The 22,050-nt window shown below is 61.5% G+C and overlaps 2 protein-coding genes across 4 annotated transcripts; one reads left to right on the forward strand and one right to left on the reverse strand.

The window, feature by feature from the left end:
* Positions 1-2,391: 2,391 nt before the first annotated feature.
* Positions 2,392-10,833, forward strand: LOC141916282 (acidic leucine-rich nuclear phosphoprotein 32 family member B). 2 transcript variants are annotated; one of them, XM_074808625.1, is made up of 7 exons: positions 2,392-2,546; positions 5,143-5,292; positions 5,793-5,915; positions 6,943-7,141; positions 7,439-7,560; positions 7,986-8,040; positions 8,888-10,833. In XM_074808625.1, exons 1-7 carry the CDS (start codon positions 2,493-2,495, stop codon positions 8,974-8,976), a joined length of 792 nt encoding a protein of 263 aa, XP_074664726.1. In that variant the 5' UTR covers positions 2,392-2,492; the 3' UTR covers positions 8,977-10,833. The 2 variants fall into 2 exon arrangements, with proteins under 2 accessions (XP_074664726.1, XP_074664727.1); XM_074808626.1 differs by having other exon boundaries at positions 7,442-7,560.
* Positions 10,834-12,753: 1,920 nt separating this feature from the next.
* ZNF414 (zinc finger protein 414) lies at positions 12,754-21,490 on the reverse strand. Of its 2 annotated transcripts, XM_074808863.1 has the most exons (9): positions 21,384-21,490; positions 16,601-16,734; positions 16,097-16,198; positions 15,905-16,012; positions 15,553-15,658; positions 14,784-15,319; positions 14,374-14,424; positions 13,494-13,652; positions 12,754-13,189 (listed from the first exon to the last, which is right to left on the reverse strand). In XM_074808863.1, exons 2-9 carry the CDS (start codon positions 16,668-16,670, stop codon positions 13,113-13,115), a joined length of 1,209 nt encoding a protein of 402 aa, XP_074664964.1. In that variant the 5' UTR covers positions 16,671-16,734; positions 21,384-21,490; the 3' UTR covers positions 12,754-13,112. The 2 variants fall into 2 exon arrangements, with proteins under 2 accessions (XP_074664964.1, XP_074664965.1); XM_074808864.1 differs by lacking the exon at positions 14,374-14,424.
* Between the last annotated feature and the right edge of the window lie 560 nt (positions 21,491-22,050).

A 22,050-nucleotide genomic window follows, 5' to 3' on the forward strand; every position in this document is an offset into this window, starting at 1 on the left:
CTCGGTGAAGTCAAAAGGGTCAGACGAGCCTGGGTTCACCCTGCAAAGGAGGGACGCCGTTACGGTTGGACTCAAGGGTCTTAAAGGTCTTTCTTTTCCAACCTGAATGATTCTCTGATTCTCTGACCCGCTTGCTGCTTCAGCCTTGGGATTGTGTTTGACCCAGACAGGGCAGTAAGAGGATGCTCTGAGCCTCGCAGAAGGCCCGTCCCTGCCATCGCTGCTCTCCTGGCTCCTTTAGAGCCCCCGCCACGCGTCTTGTCCTCCACAGCATCTGCTCACCTCCTCGCAGCCCCAGTGCTGGGCATTTCAGGGGGAGCTCCTTCGGGGCACACCGAGAAGAGGGGTGACTGGTGCGGTGCCCCGCGGGCTGCTTGCCCCACGGCAGAGCACCGGGAGCTCTCTGGCATGAAGCTGGGCTGGAGAAACTGAGCAGTGGTCAGTGAGGGAGCAGGGGGGATCAGAGAGATGCAAAAAATGCACCGATGTTAAAGGCAGTTTTTCTTCATGGACATGTCCCTTATCTACTCTTAAAAAACCCCCTGAGTTTGGCCCCTTTGGACCTTAAACCCCTCTGCTGAATGTTGCTGTTTCATTTTGCTACTCCTAATAAAATAAGGCTCATGTTAGAGCCAACTGGCAAAAATTAACTGCAATGTACCAGAAAGTCATTTCCTCCCATACAAGGCAAGCCAGTGGCCTGCTGCCAAAGGGGACAATGAGGGACTATGAGGCTGGTCCTGCGAGCCCTCGTGTTCCTGTTTACTTGGAGGCTTGGTCGTTGATCAGAGAGATTTCTCTGGGTATTTTTTAAGATAATTTTTAATGAAGTCATTGCCAGCAGTGCCCACATCCTGCAGGAATCCTCCTGCGCGGGGTCCCTGGGAACGGTGGCACCGTGTCGTGGTGGGGGACCTTCCCCAGCCCTGTGCAGCGAGTCCCACCAGCTCCATTGCACCTTTTAAACACAGCTGGGCCCGGCAGCCCCGCCTGGGCCAGGCGGTCCCGCAGCCATGAACCTCCCGGGCTGCCGGGCTAACCCTCGCCTCGCCCGGCTCATGATGGTGGAATTCCCAGCTCACTGTGTTTGCAGCCGGAGTGAAGCCCTGGCCAGGGCGAGCCACAGGCCTCTGTGGGCTGCCCATCAGATGAGAGAAAGGAAAAACATCATCGTAACCCTCCCAGTGACGAGGGAGTTCCCACTGTTATCTCGTCCTTCCGTTAGCAGAAAGTCTGACCAACACCCCAGCTTTATCTGCCTCCTCGGCCACAGCACCGCTGGCAGGCGTAGCCTCAGCAGCAGCTGAAAGAGGAGGCCTGGAGATGGGAACGTGGTGTCTGGGGATGGGAACATGGCTCCTGGGGATGGGAACGTGGAGCTTGAGGACAGGAATGTGGCGCTGGAGATGGGAGCGTGGTGTCTGGGAATGGGAATATGGCTCCTGGGGATGGGAACATGGTGTCTGGGGATGGGAACATGGTGCTGGAGGAGGGAAAATGGTGGTTGGAGGTGGTAGTGTGGTGCGTGGGGATGGGAATGTGGCGGTTGGGGATGAGAACATGGTACTGGAGAAGGGAATATGGTGCTGGAGAAGGGAAAATGTTGCCTGGGGATGGTAGTGTGGAGCCTGGGGATGGGAACATGGTGGCCAGGGATGGGAACGTGGAACCTGGGGCTGGGAATGTGGTGGTTGAGGATGGGAACGTGGTGGTCGGGGATGAGAACATGGCGCTGGAGAAGGGAACATGGAGCCTGGGGATGGTAGTGTGGACCCTGGGGATGGGAACATGGAGCCTGGGGATGGGAACGTGATGGTTGAGGATGGGAATGTGATGTTTGGGGATGGGAACATGGAGCCTGGGGATGGGAATGTGGTGGTTGGGGATGGGAATGGGGAGCCTGGGGATGGGAACATGGTGGCTGGGGATGGGAACGTGGAACCTGGGGATGGGAACGTGGTGCCTGGGGATGGGAATGTGATGGTTGGGGATGAGAACATGGTGCTGGAGAAAGGAACGTGGAGCCTGGGGATGGGAACATGGAGCCTGGGGATGGGAACGTGGTGGTCGGGGATGAGAACATGGCGCTGGAGAAGGGAACATGGAGCCTGGGGATGGGGACGTGGAGCCGGGGGATGGGAGCGCGGTGGTCGGGGATGAGAACATGGCGCTGCAGACGGCAACATGGCGCCCGGGGCTGGGGCCGCGGCACCGGGCCGGGGGCGGGGGGGGGGGGGGGGGGACGCCCCAGCGCGGCGGGGCGGGGCGGGCCGGCAGGGGGCGCTGCCGGGAGGGCGGGGGCGGCCGGCAGGGGGCGCGGCGCGCGCCGCCTTTGTTGCCGTTGGCGCCTTCCTCTGCCGGGCGGCGGCGGCGGCGCGCGCGGGCTCGGGCGGGAGGCGGCGGGAGCGGAGCGGGGCGGGGCGGCGGGAGCGGGAGCGGCGCGGGGAGCTCGGGGCGGCGCGGGGAGCTGGGCTCGGGGCGGCGGCGGGAGGATGGAGATGAAGAAGCGGTTGACGCTGGAGCTGCGTAATAAGAAGCCGGGCGAGGTACCCGCGGCCATAGAGCGCGTGGCGGAGGCGGGAGGAGGGGGGGAGGATGGGGACCGGGCCGGCACGTGCTGCGGCGGGGACCGAGGAGGGGTTGGGGCGGCCCGCGGGGGTCCCGCACGGCGGGGAGGGGGGGGTCTCTGAGGGGGGCGGCCGTTGGGGGGTGCGGAGAGCGGCGGTGAGGAGCTTTGCCCCCCCTCCCCCCCCCCCCGGCATGGCGGCGCGCACGTGCGCGGCGGGGCCCGGCCCGGCCCGGGGCGGCGGCCGGTCCCGGCCCGTCCCGCCCCGCAGCGGGGGGCGGTGGGTGGCGGGGTGAGGAGGGGGTGGGCGGCCGGGCCGGGCCGGGCCGAGCCGGCTCCTGCCGCGCCGGAGCCGCCGAGCGAGGCCGGGGCGGCCCCGCGCAGCCATGGCGGCTCGGCCATGTTAGCGGCCGCCCGGGCCTGCCCCGGCCCGCCCCGCCGGGGCCCGGACTCCCCGCGGGGCCTGCTCCGCCCGGGGGAGGCGGACCGGGCCGGGGGCTCCCCCCCGCCTCCCGGAGCTCTGGGGGCCGCGCTGTCAGAGCCGCCTCCGCGCCGGGCGGGCACGGGGTGTCCCGGCGGGCAGCGGCGGTGCGAGGCCTGAGCAGGGCCTGCCCCGGAGGCCCGGGGCGGGGAGGAGCGGGGTACCGGGGCGCGGGCCCGGAGAGCGGAGCTGCGCTTCCCCCTCGCTTGGGGAAGGGGTTGAGGTGGCGGCCGAGCCGCTCTCGCCGCCCGGGCCCCGCCGCTGCCCGCCCCGCGGCCGCCTCGCCTCCGCTCGCCGCCGCCCGCTCCCCTCAGCCGTGGGGCCAGGCCCGGGGCTTCGCAGCCGCTCGAAGCGTTTCGCTTCATCCTTCAGGGCCTGCGCCCCGGGAGCGGCTCGGCCTCGGAAAAGCGGCCGCCCCTTATCTGGGCCGGGCCGGCGGCCCCGCTCGCCGCCTCGCAGGAGATGGCTGGTGGCTGTCACCCGGCCTGTGGGGGCAGCGGGCGGCCGTGGGCGGCCCGAAGTCAGGCGTGAGGAAAAAGGGTTGGGAGTGGAGCTTTTGGTAGAGATTAAAGCTGCTTTGCGGATAGCAGAGGGATTTGCAGGAGGAGAACAATTTGAGGCCGCGAGCTGTGGGTCTTCTCTCGTTCGACGCCGGGAATTTGAGGGACTGACAGGCTGCAGAGGCGAGCGGGGCCGGGGCGGGCGTGCCCTGGGACCACAGCCGCTGTGAGCCAGCGTTGCTGCTCGTAGGAGCCGTCCTGGTTGCTTCGTGCTGCTGCAGAGCTTGCTCCGCGATGCGGGACAGGGGTCTGGGCCGGGTTAAAGCTGGTCTCAGCCAGGTTAGTTCATAACCTGGTGACATTCAGGCTCGCCTCTGTGCCCGCACCAGCACAGCAACAGCAGCAGAAGGCTGGCTTGGGCCACCTTTCCACCCACCGTGCTGAGTCTCGGTTCAGTTGGAGGCTTGTCTGGGGTGTTGGGAGCAAAATGAGCTCAGCTACAAAACTCCTGGCTCAGCCTGTTTGCTGCTCAAACGAGCCCTGACCAGTGATGCCACTTGTGGAGTTTTAAGCATTAATTTGTTTGGAGCTTCTGCTGTGAGGATGGCACGGCAAGCCTGAAACTCAGCTGCCAGCCAGGCAAAGTGGTTTTTAAAATGACTCCCTAATAGTTGGCTGATCTGAGCAAGAGAGGTAGAATGGGAACACTGTGAAGGAGGATTTTGGAGAGCGTCACGAGCCTTCTGGCCAAGGCTAATTTTTGCATCCTGCTGTGAAGAATGTGTGGGGTAAAAGTAAGTTTTGGAAGTGGCCTGTGAGAGCTGGGGCTTGAGCACTGACCTGAGCTTTGGGGGAGAGGGAGATGTTTACCCTCGGGTGTTTATAGGGGGGGAGCAGTTCTGTGCTGGTGCTTCATGGTCCTAAAGCCACAGGGGGGGGTATTTTTGTGCTGAATTACCAGGTAGCGATGACTTCTGTGTGTGTAGTCTGTGCTGGGCAAAATATTAGATGCCATTAGTGGATCTGCACTACGAGCCTGAGGTTGAGCTCATCTGCTTAGAGACCTGCCTAGGCAGATGTGTCACCTCTGCGTGGAGACAGTCACAGGGAAATGAATCGTCTGGAGGCAGGTTTTCCAGCACCCCAGTGGCGTGAGGGAGAAAGTTGAAGGGGACAAAACCAGATGACCTTGTTTGGCCCCTTGTTAGTGAAGCCTGAAGCGTGACTGAAAGCTTTTCGATGCCTTGTGCGTGAAATGTTCTGATGCAACCTCATGGTTCGGCTCCTTAGTGCTTCTTAGCGGAGAAGGTGGACCTTGACTGGAGCCACAGGGTGTGGGGTGGTGCAGCAGTCGCATGTTACATGGCTCGTGCTTAAAGGGTGAAGACCCAGCCACCGTGAGGGATTCTCACCTTGTGCCCTCACAAAAGTTATTTGGCTTTAAGATCTTGTGTGTCCCTTGATGCGAGTAAGGGGGACCTTCAGACACACGCGCTGCTTTGAAATGTCCGTCCCTCTGCCTGGTGTCAGCTTGCCAGGCTGGAGGTGAGGCTCAGCCGGGTGGGGTGACAGCTGCTGGGTGTCTCTGTTGGCAGGTGAAGGAGCTGGTTCTTGATAACTGCCGTTCGGACGATGGGAAGATCGTTGGTCTCTCTTCAGATTTCGAGAACCTGGAGTTCCTCAGCATGATCAACATCAACTTGTTGTCCGTCTCCAATCTCCCCAAACTCAGTAAACTCCGGAAGGTGAGTCAGACCTGTGCTCCCATCTGCAGCAGTCCTTGCTCTGAGACTGCTGCTGCCCTGTCCCTGGTGACAGCTGTTTTTCCTGTATTTGCCAGAAAAAGGCCATTTGATTTTGCTTTTTCCTCTGTAGCCTACAACCTGAGCAAGTGAGAGATTTTTTTGTTTGTTTTTTAGTATGCAACAGAATGCTTTTGAGCTCATGGTGTGTTTAGGGTCCTTTCTCTCTTGCCGTTGTGCTACTGTCAGAAGCTTCAGTAACATCATAAATATTTTGGGTTTTAGAGCATGTGCCCGTGTCCTGCAGTACAGAGGTGGCTGGGAGTGCTGTGTTACCACAGGAAAGGGCTTCCAAGTGAAAACTTGAACTGCTGCTCTATCACGTGGTCTAATGAACAGGGCCTGGAACTTGGGTGCTCATTGTAATCCGGTTCTCAGGGGAATTTTATTCCCGTGTCACAAGCTGAGACACTTTGTGACTATGTGATATTCCCTCCTGGCAGCTGGAGCTGAGTGATAACAGGATTTCTGGTGGCCTTGAAGTTCTAGCAGAGAGAACTCCTAACCTGACACACTTGAATCTAAGCGGCAACAAGATCAAAGACATCAACACCCTGGAGCCCTTGGTGAGTGGAAGGCTGTGCTGGAATCTAAGGGATGAGGTTGTTTCCTTTGGGGAGCGTGTCTGTGCAGCAGAAGTCCAACGTCTTGGTAACTGTTCCAACAGCACTTCGTGGTTCTGATGGGAACAGATGAGTGGGTCCAATTTGAGGCTGGGCTAATAGTTAATGGCTCCTCTGTATGGAAAACCAGCAGCCAGTTGCTAAAAGAAGCATGAAATTGGGCTGGATGAGTAAAACTGTGGATGCAGTGCTCAGTGTCCATCTGAGAAAGGACCGTTAATGGGTCGGATGCAGTTTGAGGTAGGTGGCACCTGGGGTGTCATGGAGATGAGTTGCTGGGACACCAGTGAGGGTGTCTGCATCAGTCCCGAGGTGCTGTTGTGCTGGGCTGGGACCCTCTCACCCGGGGTGCTGTCACAGCACGCCTTGCAGCGCGTTCCCTTGCATCTGAACCGCCCCAGAGGCGGCTCTTGCCTTGTGATCCTGACTCTGTAGCTGCAAGGTCTGAACTAGGGCATTTGCCTCGTCAGCTGTTGCCTTTGGTCCCTCCGTCCCCTCTGGGAAGAGCTTGGATCTGTTTTGCTCCTCCTTGGCTTGACCTGGTGTGCGGTGCGACGGCCTGAGCGGGGCAGCTGCTGTGGCTGCGCCGGAAGGTGCTTGGGCGCAGTCTGCAGGTCTCCCTGAATCGTGCTTTTGGGTATTTTGCCTGATGTTTTGGGCAGGATGAGTCCGGCTCAGTGATTCCTCCTGCTGAGGCAGCTGGACTTTCTGTGCTTTGTTGCCCACCTCATTCAGAAGGGAGTAAGATTTGTAAATGGTTTCACAGGGAGCTGGCTCCAAGGAGGGGAAACTAGGACAGAGGAGCTGAAAAGAAATCTTTGCAAGAGCAATAACTTCTCTCCATCTGAGGAGCAGCACATGGTGCAAATAGTGCATGCAGAGACACTTCTGTACTAGGTCTGGGTAGCAAACCAGCTGTCCTCTGATGGCTGCCTGATCTTCAAATAACCCAACAAATTGATCTTTGCAGAAAAAGTTGCCAAACCTCCATAGTCTGGACCTCTTCAACTGTGAGGTGACGATGCTCATCAACTACCGGGAGAGCGTGTTCACCCTTCTGCCCCAGCTCACCTACCTGGATGGATTTGATGCTGATGACCAGGAAGCCCCTGACTCAGACCCTGAAGCAGATGGGGATGGACTGGAAGATGAGTATGAGAACGGGGAAGGTGAGGATTTTCTCCTCTTGGTTTTCTCACCGGAGAACAGCCCCTTTTCCCCTTCTGCGTGTTGCTAATTAAATGCTGATTGTAACTTGCCACTAGAGCAGGGGCTGGCTAGGTAACCCCGCTCCCTCCTGTGGCAGCCTGCGTAAGGAGTGAGACCTGCCGCAGGCTGACGGGGCTTGTTGCTGGCGCTCCCTGTGTGTGCTTGTTCTCTGGTTTCCTGCCCACGGCTCGCGTAGCACGGGTTGGAGGTGCGACTCTTTGGGAACCGTAACACTTACCTCCCTCTCCTTTTGGTAGAAGGTGAGGAAGAGGACGATGATGAGGAGGAAGATGATTTGGATGAAGAAGTCATTGACGATGAAGAAGATGAAGATGACGATCTGGAAGGTGAAGAAGAGGAGGATGGAGTAGATGATGAGGTGAGGCTTTTTGTCATCGCTACAAATCTGCAGCACCATGTTGCTATGGTTGGTGGCGCGTTTGTCCCTTAATCTGGTGACATCTGGCCGGGTGTCACAGATGCCTCTTGGTGGGCAGATCTGAGGAGTGCCGCCACGCGCCCTGCCTTTTCCCGTACCCTTTTGACGTGGGGTCTGCAGAGTTTGCCAGTTCAGACTTGTTTATTGCTTGGCCTGGGACTTCCCGTGGCTTCAAGCCAGACAGTCCCCTTCGTAGGGATGTGAGAAGCTATTTCGGAACTGGCAGCTTCTCCCTGCTCAGCTGGTACCTGTCACCTGAGGTGAGAGCAGGGCGGGAGCAGAGGTGAAGGAAGATGTTGCTGTGGAGTTACACCTCGCTCATGGGATTGTGGTTCTTGCAATAAAGCATCTTGTTTTGACTCCAGGAGGAAGATGAGGAGGAAGATGGTGAGGATGATGAAGAAGATGAAGCTGATGATGGTGAGTTGAATCCTAACAAACTTGCCTCAACGGTCTCACACATTTGCTGGTTTTGTGGAGCTTCCCAAGCTTCAGGGCAGCGCTGTTGTTGCCTGCAGCTTTTCCCTGATAGAAAGTGCCACATTTCTGCTTACGGGCACTGCTGAAGCTGTTGCTAATGCCTAAGCTGACTGTCGAGCAGTGGTTATAACCAAAGGGGCACACAGTGCTGATGGGGAAACAGGTTTCAGTGCCTCCTAATGCCAACCAAGCTGGGTGAGCCTGCCAAATATTAGAGACAAATTGCCTGGAAGACCAGTTATAAGTAGCCTGAACTGGTTGTCCGTGCAGGAGCCGGGCTTCTGTCACAGCAGCTGGTGTAAGCAGCGTGTGTGCGAGGAAATGCTCCTGCAGACATGTTCCTTTCTCCTTGGGTGCAGAGAGGGGGATAGATCTGAGCTTCCTCTCGCTGTAACTCCTCTGGTTATAACAAACTATGAACACCTGAATGAATGTTGATAGAACAGTGGCTGCTGTGACTTCAAATGATCTTGTATGAGCTTGGTCAGAAGTGATTGAACTCTGCAGATGCTCCGTTTTTGGGGGTGCTCAACAGAAAAAGCCCATTTTCAAGCGGCTGTTGAAATGTGGGATGCTTGGAGGGCACAGAAAATAGTTAAGTCTTGTGCTAGTCCAGGCTTTTCTGGGTGCCGTGAGAAACCGGGCAGGGTGGATCTCCGCTCCGTAATGGTGCCAGTCTAGTCTGTGCTTGTTCACCAGCAAGCTGCGGCTGACGCGGCTCGAAGCCGCCGTTCAAATGCTGTTCCGCAAGGCTGAGCAGAGCTTCATGCTTCACCTCTTTTTGCAGACCTTCCGCGAGGGGAAAAGAGAAAACGAAATCTAGAGGATGAAGGAGAGGAAGATCCAGAAGACGAAGAGGACGATGAGGATGACTGATCCCAGCGAGCCAATCAGTTTTACAGACTATGACTGTGCTTGTCTTAACCTCCCCGTTGTGTCTATGTGAGACTGTAAATCCCCGTCTCCCACTCCTCCCCCCTTTGTATGGCTGCAGCGTCCACAATATATTTTTTTAAGATGTAGAATACTGTAGGCATTCAGGGGAATCTTCCATACAAGGCTCACTTTCTCACAAGTATCTCATGACCAAAGGCTTTCTCCGTTCTGTGGTTTGTGCAGCAGTTTGCAAAAAAAAAAAAAAAAAAAAAAAAAAAGAAAAGAAAAAAAAAAAAAGAAAAAAAATTTCCTCCTAGGGTATCTTTTGTGTCTGAAATCAGCCTTGCCACACTGGACCCAGAGCTCCAGCTCGCCACCCTGCCTGCCAGCCAAGAAGGCGTGTTTGCTCTGCGCATGCCCTCAGACCAGCTTTCTGAAGACGCTTGAGCCATCCTGAGCAGTGGGTGCAAATCTGGTTCATCTAAATGGACTCGAAGCGAACGGTCGCTGAGGTCTCTCTGATCAGAAATCATGGTGATGTGATCTCTGGAGATGCTTGAAGATACTTTAGTGCTGGGGATGTGGGGTGCCTGGGGTCTGGGGGAGGGGGGTTGGCTGCTTGCAAGACCTGGTACCTCTGATGATGCACCTTGCAGTAGCCCTGCACTTGCTTTCCTATTTTTTTTTTTTTTTTTTATAAACTGGAGTATTTTTCCTGGTGGCCACCTAATAACTTGGATCTCCAAGTCAGTCTGATTTTTTTTTTTTTTTTTTTTTTTTTTGCGGTTGTTTGCTGTGACGAGGCTTCTCGTCACCCCGCAGCAGCCTCTGCCTTGAGGAAGAGGTAGGAAATAGCAGGTGAAGGGATACTGCACTTCTGTCAAACTCCATTTCGCACTGTACAGAACACGTTCAACCAGTATCACTGTGATGCACCTAACTCGGCGTTCCCCGGAGACCGTGTTAGCCTCTATATTCTCAGGGTCCTTCTGCTCGCCAGTACCAGCTCTGGACAGTTGCCTCGGTGCTAGCCTGGTGTACGCATCCTCTTTTCCTTTTCAGCGTGAAGAGAAGTGCATTGATCAGAGATCCAGCTCGCTCCCCCTCGTCTTTACGCTCCGCGGGAGCACGGACGGTGCCGCGGCCGCGCGTCCCCCCCAGCCCTGCGGTGGCTGGAAGGGGGAAGGGGGGCACCCGAAGGGTGTAACTCTCCGCCGGAGGGTTTCTGACCCCTTGCCCGCCCTCCCCTTGCCCGGCGGTGCCCAGCCAGCGCGTTCTGGGGAGAACTGGCCCCGTGGCACCCGAGGGCCGGCGGCTGCTCAGTGCTGGGTGCCGGCGAGCTGCGCTGGGGCGGAGGTCACCGCTGTGTGTCCGTCCCCTCGCCCCCCCCCCCCCCCCTCTGTCGGGTCTCCGCACTGGCACTTTGTGGTGGGCCCGGGGGGGGTGCTCTGGGCGATCTGTGGGCACCCGGCGCTCGGAGGCGAAGACTCGCGGCGGTTCCTTCAGAGCAGCGGTGTGTGTCGCGGCACAGCCGAGTTTCTGTCGCTTTGTTCTGTTCTTGCTGTCGTCTCTTGCATTGTACAGTAGCTGTAACCATTCGGAGAACTAGTCCTGTAAAATGCAAACTGAGTAACTTATAAATGTTAAAGGAATTTTTAAAAGAAATTTCAGAGCAGCAGTTACTTCTAATTTTTCCCTGCATTTTTAGCAGATTGTATGGATTTTATATTAGCCTAGTAACTGTCAGGTTTTTGATTGGTCAGACTAGTCCCAGAAATAAGAATCTCCAGCCCTTTTGTATCTTTTGTTACAAAATTTGGATAAAACTTTTAATAAAGATTTCAGTTTTTAAAAATCCATTGCAATGAACGTTGTCCTCGCTGCCTCTGCCCTAGGAACACCCCTGCTGCAGCCCAGCCTGCAGGAACACGTGGTGGGAGTTTTGGGGTGGTTTTTCTTGAGTCTCTCCTGGGAGCGGTGACTGTCTGGTGCCCCCAGCACGGCCTGGTTTTGCTCTGAGCCCCCCCCCAGGCTGGGTGGATGTTTGTAAGTGCAGTGGGGGCTGGTGGGGCCGATTTGGGCACATCGGGGCTGCTCGAGGGGTGGGGATGGAGCAGGGGCTCTGGGGTGGGGTGGCACAGACTGCGCGCTCTGCATCCCCCCTCTGGTTGGGGATGGGTCCCACTGCGGGGTTTTAGGGTGGGCACCCGTGCTGCCCTGGGGGAGGAAGCTGGGTGTTTGGGCAGCTGCCTTGGGGCTGGAGGGGTCCAAACTGTGCCCAATGCCACGGTGCTCCCCCCTTGTTGAAGGCTGGAGGGGTCCCTCGACTTGCTGGGGCGGTGTGGTCCTGCTCTGGCCCTGTAATGAGTTGCTGCTCCATCAGGTCTCAGCAGCTGGGGGGCTTCAGCTCAGGCTTCTCGCTTCAGCCCATCTGTCCCCCTGCTCTGGGCTGGGGGTGAGGGGGGGGGTCTGTGCTGGACCAGGGCAGGGGGCAGCCCCAGAGCTGGGAGGCAGAGCAGCGCCGCGGCCGCTCCCAGCCCCTCTCCTCGCCCCCCCCCTCGGGGGGCTGCTGCACCCCAGTCCTGCCCACGCTGCCTCCCTGCTTACCCAGCCCCCCTCCTGGGGTGAGGGCCCCCCATTTCACACACAGCCTCGCCGCCCGCTCCCCACCCAGATGGGTGCCTGCGGGGCTGCCCCGCTGCAGCCAGGAGCCCTCCCGCTTGCTCCCGTGCACGGAGGCAGCGGCGCTGGAGCTGCAGTTGGTCTGTCCGGCCTGGTCTGTCCGTCCGGCCTGGTCTGTCCGTCCAGCCCGGTCTCTGCTTCCCCCGCTTTGTCTCCATCCAGGGGCCGGTGACTCCCCCGGGACGAGGCCGCCCAGCACAGGGGTGCAGACAGGAGGGAACTGCGGCAGCGTGGGATGCTGCTCGCCCGGGTAGCGGGAGGAAGGCACGGCCACCCCAGCCAAGCGGCCCTCAGCCCCCTCCTGACCCCCACCACGGGGCAGAGCTGTGGGCGCTGGGGCTCAGCTCTGTGCCCCCCTGCTTGGTTTATCGGGGGGGGGCCGCAGGCAGGGGAGGTGGGAAGGCGAAGCCCCCCGGCAGGACCTGTGTTCTGGGGTGAATGTGTCTGGAAAAAGGGCAGCTCCAGGGGCAAGAGCCAGGGCTGAGCTGGGGCAGGGTGGGGGGGGAATTCCCCTGGGGTTTGTGGCCCCTCCCGGGGCTGGCGGCAGGTGCCCGATCAGAGGCCGCGTGGGCCCGGGCGTGTGGCAGCACGTCTCTGCTCAAACCAGTTGGGAGCAAACTCTTCACCTCGCTGGGACGGGACCGGCACCTACGCAGGCAAAGCAGGACCTGGGGGAGCCCCAGGGCGGGAACGCTTGGCTCCCAGGGTGGGGTGCAGGGGGTTGTGCAGCCCCCGGGGCTGGGGACCAGGGCATGGAAGAGCCGTTGGGGTGCAGCAGGGCCCCGATTCTCCACTCGCTGCCTGGTGCTGGAGCCTGAGGTACGGCCCCGGTTTGGGTGCTGGGATGCAGTTGGCAGAAGCTCCAACTCGGCTTCTCAGGAGCCCTTCATGCTCTGGGATGTGTTGATGGGGGTTAGGGAGCACCCCTTCCCCTTCCCCAAGCCTGCCCAGGGCAGGACCAGGCTGTGACTAACCCCCTGCCCCCCCCCGCTGCTTTGCCCCCTCCTTTGGATAGGGGGGATGCTCAGGGGCAGCACTGCTCCCCCATGGCCCCCAGCTGCTGCAGGGACTGACAGAGGCTCTGCCGGCTGCTGCTCCTGTACAATTCCCGTTTATTATTTTGAGACCTCATTCCAGAGAAGTCCACTAACTCCTGAGCAACCTACCGGGCTCCCCCCAGAGCCCCTGGAGCTGAAGCAACAAAATCTTTAGGGGAAGGAGACACGGGGTTCCGGGTACTTAGAGTTTCCGAAAATAAAAGGGAGGGTAGAAATTCAAGAGGAAAAAAAAACATCTGCCCCTCTGCCACCCCATGCTGGGGCTGGGGGATGCTCCTGGTACCCAGGAAAGGGTTTCTGTCCCAGCGCAGCGGCACGGGGCTGTGCGGTGTCCCCCTGCCCGGCCATGGGGAGGGATGGGGAGACGCAGGATCAGTCCCGTGGGAGCTGGGGGCATCAGAGCTGGGAGTACAGGGAGTTCTCCATGTCCGGCGTCAGCTTGGCGTGGAAGGAGGCGAGGCCCACCCCGAAATCTGGAGGGAGAGGGAAGAGAGTCGTCAGCACTGCAGCTGAGCCCCTTGCACCCTGACTCCTGCGGGAGGCTGCTCGGGGGCTGGCACCCAGTGGGGGGGTGGGGTATGGGGAGGGCACATGGAACCCCCTGAGGCATCAGTGCAGGCTGGGGAGCCAGGAGCTGGAGCCCAGTGCCCACCGCAGCGGCCAGTCACCCCCCTCCAGGACAGCGGGGTGGTGTCTACGCGGGGCAAGTCAAGCCCACTCTCCACAAATATCCCAGCAGTTGGGGGTCCCTCCCGCAGCCCCCCCCCAGGGCCGTACCCATCTCTGCATCCAGGCGCCCGGGCGGTGGGGGGTTCTTGCGGTGGTCCTCGATGTGCAGGGTCATCTCCTCCCGCGAGGCGGTGGAGTAGGGGCACTGCATGCAGGTGTAGCGGCCCCGCGTGTGCTCCCACACGATGCGGCTGTTGGAGGAGTGCCCTGCAAGGACGGGCGAGGAGGGAAGCACAGTGCTCGCCCGCCGGCCCCCCCTCCCGCCACGGCCCACGGAGGGGTGGGGGGGGGGGGTTGGCTGTGCCCAGGCGTCCCCCCCCGCCGGTGGGAGCCATGCGAAGCGGCAGCGCAGGGTGCAGGGCAGGCGGCCCCGGGTGCCGGCTGCATCGTGCTGGATGCCGTGGGGCTCGGCTGGTGCTATGGGGGGGCAGGAGCCTCCCCGCTCCGAGCCCCACATGCACGGAGGTCCCCGTCCCAAGGGAGGAACCCCAAATCCGGGAGCAGGGAGCGAGGCTGTGCTCCCCGGCCCCCACCTCCCTTTGCCTGTTGCCCCTCCGCACCCCACAGAGCAAAGGGCAGTGGTTTCCAGCCCAGCCTCGGGGCTGGGGCAACTCGGGGGACTCCAGCTCAAGCAGCTGCTGCAGCTCCTTCTCCTGCTGCTTCTGCCCTCGGGTGCTGGAGGAACCAGGCTGGGCGGTTCCTGGGGGCGCGCAGCCGGCGACCCCCCCCCCTGTCTCCGAGCCTACCTGGGTGGCATCCCCTCTCCGCGTGGCTCCCGAAAACGAGGGAGCCCGCCCTCCCCCTCTGCTCTCCGGGGAGCACCGCGGCGCCCCGTGGGGCCTCTCCCATCCCCTGCGGTCCCCCCCTGCCACCCTCCACCCCCCCCAGTGACAGAAAGCAGCCCCCAACCAGTAGGTGCCAAACTAACCTGGAGTCACTCCTGAGCCAAAGCATGGGAGGAGTGGGCTGACACTCACACCTGCGGAGGGAATCGAGGGGCAAGACAAGCATTAGGTCTTCCCCTCCCTGGGGGGGCACACGTGGGAGGGCAGGCCTGGCCCGGCCCCCCGCCTCGCACCCCCAGCACGCCGGGGAGCAGCAGGGCTGGGAAAATTTGGAGGCTTGTTGTTTTGGTGGTTGCTAGTGCTTTCTCCAATTGAGCATCCCTGCGGGTGGGATGGGGGGGGGGGGGCGGAGGTGGGATGGGGCCGGGGTGGCCCCCCGCGCAGGGCCGGGAGGAGGGGGATCCTCGGCTGGCCGACGGCGGGTCCTCCTCTGGGAGCTGCTGGTCAAGGCGGGAGCAGAAGAAGGTTTGCCCGAACGGCCCCGCACGCTCACCTTGGCTTTTCTTCCAGACGGCGTTGGAGACGGGGGGGCCGTGGCCCGGCACGTAGGGCCGGAGGCGATGCTGCGCCGGGGGCTGCGGCAAACTGTAGGGCGAAGGGTGCACGTAGGACAGGAAAGGCCCCGGCACCGAGGTGGGGGGTGGCCCCGAGAACCGAGTCAAGGACGACGGCCCGAAAAGGCTGGGCTCCAGCAGCGGGAAGGGGTGGGGGGCCGGCGAGACCAGCGGCAGCGCCTCCAGCGAGCCGGGCAGCTCAGGGAGGCTGGTGGGGAGCGTGGCGGGGGCCGCCGGGGCAGAGTCCGCGCCAGGGAGGATGGCTTCTTTCTCCAGGGGCCGGATAATGCTCGGGAGTTTGGGAAGCCCCTCGGGCGGCTTGGCCGGGGGCTCCTTCTCCAGGGCAGAGGTAGCAGGCAGGACAGGCTTGTCAGCTTTGGGGGGCGGCGCGGGGGTGCTGGCGCTGTCGGAGCAGACGTGCAGGTGCTTGAAGAGCGAGCGGTGTGTCCGGAAGCGCAGCATGCAGTTCTCACACCTGCGGGGCCAGGGAGGCAGCATCAGCAGTGGTGCTCCCCCCTGCATCACCCCCCCGCCCCAGCCCCGGGGTCTGTTGCTGAGATTGGGGGGGGGGGGGGGGGGGTTTGCAAAGGTGGGAGCCCCTGTGCTCGGGGCTGTTTGGGAGCTGCTGGGTGCCCCCAGATAGTGGGAGGTGGCTGCAGGGAGATGGCAGGGTGGCACAGGATGGGGACGGGGACCGGCGGGACTCACTTGAAGTAGCGGTTGGGCTTGTAGTGCACCTTCATGTGGGCCATGAGGTCCTGCATGCTGGGGAAGGTCTCTGTGCAGCCCAGCGTGGGGCACTGGAAGGTTTTGCCTGAGCAAAAAAATAGGGCAGAGATTCAGCAACAGCCCGGCTGCGCTGCACCCCCCAGGGCTGGGGGCAGCCCCATCAGTGGGTCTCCAGCACTTCCCATGCTCTCTCCACTCCCGTCTGTGGCTGTGCAGCATCTCCGGGAGGTCCAGGCACCACAACCAATGCTGCCTCAGCTTTGAGCCACACTTTGCCACCTCCCAGCCAAAAAAGGGCACCCTGGAGCGACGCAGGGTGTCCCAGCCTTACCCTCGAGGGACTGCGTGGGTCTGTAGTGGACCTTCAGGTGGTCCATCAGCTCCTGCATGCTGGGGAAGGCCAGTTTGCAGCCGTAACTTGAGCACTGGTAGTGCTTCCCTGGAAGGAGACACATCCGTTGGCCTCATTGCCACCCCAGCCGTTGCTGTCACCTCCCCGGGACAGGGCTGAGGCCCGGCTCACCTGGGACAGGTCTGCGCTTCAGCGGCCGCAGGTCCTGGGCTGGGGTCCCTCCGCTCCCCGGCACCGGCATCGGGCCGCCGGGCAGAGCCGCTTCGCTGCAACCTGCCGGGGAGAGGCCGTTAGGCAGCTGGCACCAGCTCGCCCCTAAGCCTTGGGCCCTGCCTAAACCCCCTCCCTCTCTGCCCTCCTCCCTACCCTTTACAAACAGGGGTGCAGGTGAAGGGGAGGGTCTGGCTTGGAAGGGGTTGGAGAGGCAGGAGCCCTCCAGGGTGGTTAGAAACGGGGTCTTTGCTCTAGAAAAAGCTGCTGGTATGAAGGTAAAGCCTGCTGGTGTCTTGAACACGCTGGGTGACGCCACGTGCCCACCCATGCACACCCTCAGGGTGCTCCCAGCCACCCCTCTGGGGTGGGATTCAGCCAAAGGGCCCTCACAGCAACAGGAGCAAAGGCTCGTCCTGCCCCGACTCCTCTCACCAACCCCCCCACATGGCACAAGGGACTCACCTGCCCCCTCTCCGGTGTATTTACCCCCCAGGGAGAAGGTGGGCACAGCCTCGTCCTTCTCTGTCTTCATGGCCTGGGCAGTGGTGGGCACGGGGTGAGGTCCGCGCTGCCGATGGCGGCTTCTCCTGGTGATGCTACACCGAGCGCAAGGGCGAGACGTTAAAGCCCGGCACGGAGTTAAAGCCCGGCACGGAGCGATGGCGACTGCCTCCTCCTCCTCCCTCCTCCTCCTTGTGTGCCCCGTGGCAGTGGGACCGACCCTCCCACCCGGGGATCTCCAGGGCCAAGGGGGCAGGAGATTCTGCCTTGACGGGGGCTTTGCAGCATCTCTGCTGGGGGGGACACGCTGCAAAGGCAGCACTTCACCCTGGGGGCTTCGTGCGTGGCCCCCCATCGTGGGGAGCAGCAGCTGGGTTTTTTTGAAGCCAGAACCTTCCCTTCCCGCTTCCCCCACCCCAGGGGTGGCCCACAAAGCCTCCGAAATGTCCCCCCAAGCTTCCATCCCGCACAGCCTGCCCCACACATCGCCAGACTCCCGCTTTGTGGTAAGGTCCAGCCTACAGCATCTATAGGCAAAAATCCCCGCCACAACCCACAGGACCCCCTCCTTGCCAAGGCGACACAGCCCCGGCGCCGCGAAGCAGCAACTGCAGGAGCTGCTCCAGCCTCTCTTGCTCCCGGCTGGGGCCGGGGTCTTGCTGGATGCTCCCCCCGCCCGCCCCCAGCCGCGGTTTCAAAGGATTTTCCAGCCAGGAGGAGCAGCAGGTCCCGTTGCGTGACTGGGAGCATCGGCAGCAGGGCCCGATGCCGATGGGCGTGTGGGGACAGTTCCTTCATGTAAGCTACATCAGATGGTCCCCAAAATTAAATCAGCTTGGCCTCACAGAGCCTTGGCACGAGGCTGCGACGTGCAAAAGCCAAACACCAACTCCGAGCAAAAAGCATCTGAAAAGTCCCTCATTTCAGGAGATTTCTCAGTAGTGTCTTAACGTCAAAGTTAAGAATAATGATAATAACAACAGTAAAAATAATCAGTGCTAGGGCTGTGGAGTGGCTGCAACACGCACATCTGCAGTTGGTTACGAGGGTTAGTGTTTGCCCAAGAGCTCCAAGACGCCCAGAGCAAATGTCCCTGCGGAATCTCCCCGGGGATGGGCCTAGTTGGGTACAACAAGGTTCACCCCCATCCACCCCACCCCTCCTGGCCTCGCCAGACCTGCCCCTTAGTTTCTGTTCAAGAGGCATTTTCCCAGGTTTTCCGCCCCAGCCGGTCGCACAGAGCCCGGCTTTAGCTCAGCAGCTGTTACTGCAGCAACCGGCGGCGCTGGGATTGCAGCCCATCGGGCAATAAATCAGAGGAGGGGGGAAATCCAGGCCGGATTATTTCTCCGGCTGCCCCCAGGCTTGCGGCTTTGTTTGGGGGTTGCATTGGGGGTTTTTTGTTGTTTTCTCAGCTTGGCAGCTTCTGCCGGCGGTGTGGGATGCAACTGCGCCGTGGCTGGGACTGGCTGGAGGGTGGGTCAGCCCCAGAGCGGGGGTCTGGGGCAGGGCCAGGGGCTGATGGAGTCCTGGGAAGGGGAATTCAGCCCTGGCTGGAGGGGTTGGTTTGCTCGGGTCTGCACAAAGCGGCACAGCCTGGGGGAGGTAAACGCCACGCAGAAAGTTCACAGCAGCTTTGTTTTATCAGGAGGGGGAAATGCAGTTTTTGATGGGAACAAAGGTCTCACTAATTTCCTATTGAGGAAGAAAGCATTAAAAGGGTCAAGGCAGGGCTACGTCTTCCTGCTCAGCCCCTTGTGCATCATCCGAGTGGCACTGCCACGTTTCAGTGGCCGTCCCTGAAGCAGCGGAGCTTCGATGCTGCCGGAGCATTTGCTGGTAGCACGAGTCCTTGAGACTGTAGTGAACCTCCCCCAGGTCCCCACTTCCCCGCTGGAATCACTGACTCTGCATCAACCCTCGATGCCACCGCCTGTCCCCAGGGCCCGCGGACAGTCCCCTGGGGACCGATGGGCTCCGATGTAAGGAGCATCCTCTGCACCAAGAGCTCAGCTGGAGCACAGGCAATTTTTTTCAAGAAACCACAAAATTATTCCTCAGCAACATTGCGATAGGTCTGTCAGCTCCCAGGGCAGGGATCTCCCCGTGCTCCAGGGTCAAACCCAGCTGCACATTCGGATGTTACGGCTCATGCTGACACCTCCCTCCTCGCCCTCACGGATGCGCCGGCTGATGCTGCTCTCCATTTCCCAGTTGCAGGCGGCACCCCAGTGATAGGTTTTAAGCTGTTTTTTTTCACTGGAAAAGCTGGGAAAATGCCTCTGGAGCAGATGCTAACGGGCAGGTCCGGAGAGGGCAGGCGGGACGGATGCAGGCAGAGCTCACTGCAGCCTGCACCCAGCTCACACCCCCACCAGGGTCCCGCCAGAGCGAAGCCGACCAACGCGGGTGCGTTTTCGGACATGACAGCAGCACCGCAGCATCGCGGTCTGCTCGGCCCAGGCCCTGGTTTTCAGGGAGCTGGTGGCACCTGTATCATTTTGCTGTCATTTGTCACCTCCCGTGGGATGGTGTCCGACACTTTCCACTCCCCAGGACCCTCCGTTCTGCAACCCTGAGCACGATGCTCCGGCCCAGGCGCCACTGATCTGCCACTGTCCCCACCCCCAGTGACCCTGCGTGGCCATGGGAGATGTGACTCCCCCCGTGCCAGTGCAAACCCTGCCCTGGAACACCAAATCCCAGAGCCACTGCAAATTTGGTGTTGCTTTTTGCAAGGTTTTTCTGCAGGTTCAGTCTCCCTGAAAACCTGCCGGCACCAAACTCCCTCGCTCGGGCCCCTGCGGTGAACAGGGACCCTGGAAAAATCCTTTTGGGGGGCTGACAGCAACGAGGGTGAGGAGGAGGGTTTGCAGCTACTGGTCACCCAGAGCAGCCTTGGGTGCTGATTCAGTTAATAATTAATACAGCTCATCTCCCTCAAATGAACCAGGGGGTTTATACATATCACCAAGCACAGAAGACTTTTCCAAACCCACCCCAGGAGGATAAATGGGACAAATAATCCTATTTGAGCATCTCTGCGTGGTCTATGGGCAGAGGTTGCAGAAGCTTCCCAAAACGCAGCTCCTCAGCGTAGGAGATGAGAGACAAAGGCTCCGAACAAGGGGCTCATGTGATCGCTGAGCCGGTGAGCGCCGAGGCGGAGGGAGGAAGCACAGGCTGTGACAGCAGCACGGCTCCTGCCAGCCCAGCGAGCCCCCCGCCCGCCCCGGCACACGCTCCGGCCACCGGTCACGGGGTTCAAATGCATGTCGTAAATTAAAATGCGTGTCGTAAATTCTCCTGTTGCCTTCAGACATCACAGGGAGCTCTGCAAGAGTTGGGGTGTGTGTGTGTTGGGGGGGGATGATGCTCCGGGCATCTGTGCCGCCCGGCAGCCCCCACCTCACAGCCAAGGGCTTTGCACCCCAATTTGGGTGCCCTAATCCCAATCTGGGCTGGAGCAAAGCCGCTGCCTCCATGTTTTACCCCTCCACCTCGCTCCGAGGGCTGGCTCCCTGCTTTCCAACTCAGAAAATCTGCCCGGAGACCCCCGCGGAGCCCACCCCAAGCCCCACCGCAGCTGCTGCCGGTGGCAGCGTGGGCACCCAAGGGGGCGAGTGCTGAGCCTCGCAGGCAGCCACGGGGCCACGTCCCATGGCGGGTGCGGGGGCAGCTTGGCCGAGGCCCTTCAGCGGTTCCTTGGGAAACACCTTTCAGTGTTCCCTGCAGAGATGCCCTGGGCAGCCCGGGGGTCCCTGCTCCAAGCCAGCGGTGACCCAGGTGCCATGTGGAAACGGGGAAGGGACGTGCTGCCATTTCCCCATGTCCCCGCAGCACCCCGGTGCCCACCTTTACCTGCCTGCCCCTGGCCGGCCGATCCGCCGGGCTACCTCAGCTCTTCAGCTGGAAAAAAAATCCCTCTTTCCTTTCGGGAGCCATCTGGGGAGGATGGACCTTCCTCCCTGGGCTCGGACAAAGCTGCCCCCCTTGCAGGCAGCCCTGGCCATGGTCAAGTTCACACCCTGGCCAAGGCACAGGAGCCCCCTTGCTCCAGCAGCAGCCGCATCCCCAGTCCCTGACAGCAACAAAGCGGCTCCCACGTGTGTGGGAAGATGGAGAGACCCTGGGGAGACCCCGGCGGGTGCAGCCCCGGGATGCTCGGGGTGGCCAAGCGGGTCCCGGTGCTCCCACGGGCCTGCAAAGACCAAAGGCTAAAGGCTCCTGTGGCTAGCTGTCACTGTGCTACTAGCCCCACAGGTGGTAAACCCCATAGCTAGCAGCACCCCATAGGCAGCACCCCCATGGCTAGTGGTTTCTGTGGCTAGCAGCCCCCCTTGAGTAACACACCCGTGGCTACTAGCCCCTGTGGGTAGTCACACAGCCATGGCTAGCACCCCCCATGGCTAGTCGCCCCATGGGTAGTGCCCCCCGTAACCTGAAGCCCCCGGTGGGCAGCAGCCCCACGGCTGGTGCCCCCCCCACGGTCAGGGCGGGTTTGCCCCCGCCCCCCGCAGCCCCCTCTGCACGTCCCGGCAAAGCCCCCGGTACCGCGGTCCCGGTTCCCCCCCCCCCCCCCCCGTACCGCCGCTACCTCGCTGCCCCCGGGGCCGGTGCCCCCCCGGGCCCGGTGCCCCCTTCCCTGTGCCGGTGCCCGCCCCTCCCGGTGCCCCGCCGGTCACGCTCCCCTCCCCCGGTGCCCGGGGCCGCCCCCCCGCTGCCCCCCCGACCCCGCACGTACCGGGGCTGCGGCGGGGCCGGCGCCGCCCGGAGCGCGCATCAGCGGCGGCGCGGCCGCGGGGCCATTTTCTGCGCGGAGCTGTCGCGAGAGCGGGGGGGGAGGAGGAGGAGGACGGGGGGGGGGAGGAAGGAGCGGTGCGGAAGGGGGGGCGGGGGCCGAGGGGGGGCGGCCCGCTCCGGCCCCGCCCCGGTGCCCCCCGAGTGTTTTTCCCGGGTGTTTTCGGAGCGCTCCCCCCCCCCCCCCCCCCCCGCGCCGCTGCCGGCAGCGGGAGCGCTCCGCACCCCAGCGCGGGCGGCTGGAGCATCCAGGGGCCTTTGGAGCATCCCGGGGGTCTTGGAGCATCCCGGGGGTCTCGGAGCATCCTGGGGCCTCGGAGCATCCCGGGGCCTCAGAGCATATCAGGCACTTTGGAGGATCCCGGGGGTCTCGGAGCATCCCAGAGCCTTTGGAGCATCCCGGGGCATCGGAGCATCCCGGGGGTCTCGAAGCATCCCGGGGCCTTGGAGCACCCCGGGGCCTCCGGAGCATCCTGGGGCCTCAGAGCATATCAGGCACTTTGGAGCATCCCGGGGCATCGGAGCATCCCGGGGGTTTTGGAGCATCCCGGGGGCCTTCACAGCATCCCAGAATCCTCAGAGCACCCTGAGCTCCTTGGGAAGCCCTGGAC

This window comes from Strix aluco, chromosome 29, assembly GCF_031877795.1.
Source record: "Strix aluco isolate bStrAlu1 chromosome 29, bStrAlu1.hap1, whole genome shotgun sequence".
NCBI classification, from domain to species: Eukaryota; Metazoa; Chordata; class Aves; order Strigiformes; family Strigidae; genus Strix; species Strix aluco.

Coding starts and splice junctions, on each gene's coding strand:
- LOC141916282 (XM_074808625.1), top strand. CDS start 2,493: ATGGAGATGAAGAAGCGGTTGACGCTGGAGCTGCGTAATAAGAAGCCG. Junction 5,916..6,942: donor TCAACACCCTGGAGCCCTTG/GTGAGTGGAAGG, acceptor TGATCTTTGCAG/AAAAAGTTGCCAAACCTCCA. Junction 7,142..7,438: donor TGAGTATGAGAACGGGGAAG/GTGAGGATTTTC, acceptor TCCTTTTGGTAG/AAGGTGAGGAAGAGGACGAT.
- ZNF414 (XM_074808863.1), bottom strand. CDS start 16,670: ATGAAGACAGAGAAGGACGAGGCTGTGCCCACCTTCTCCCTGGGGGGT. Junction 15,320..15,552: donor AAGCCCAACCGCTACTTCAA/GTGAGTCCCGCC, acceptor CTGGCCCCGCAG/GTGTGAGAACTGCATGCTGC. Junction 14,425..14,783: donor CGTCTGGAAGAAAAGCCAAG/GTGAGCGTGCGG, acceptor TTCCCTCCGCAG/GTGTGAGTGTCAGCCCACTC.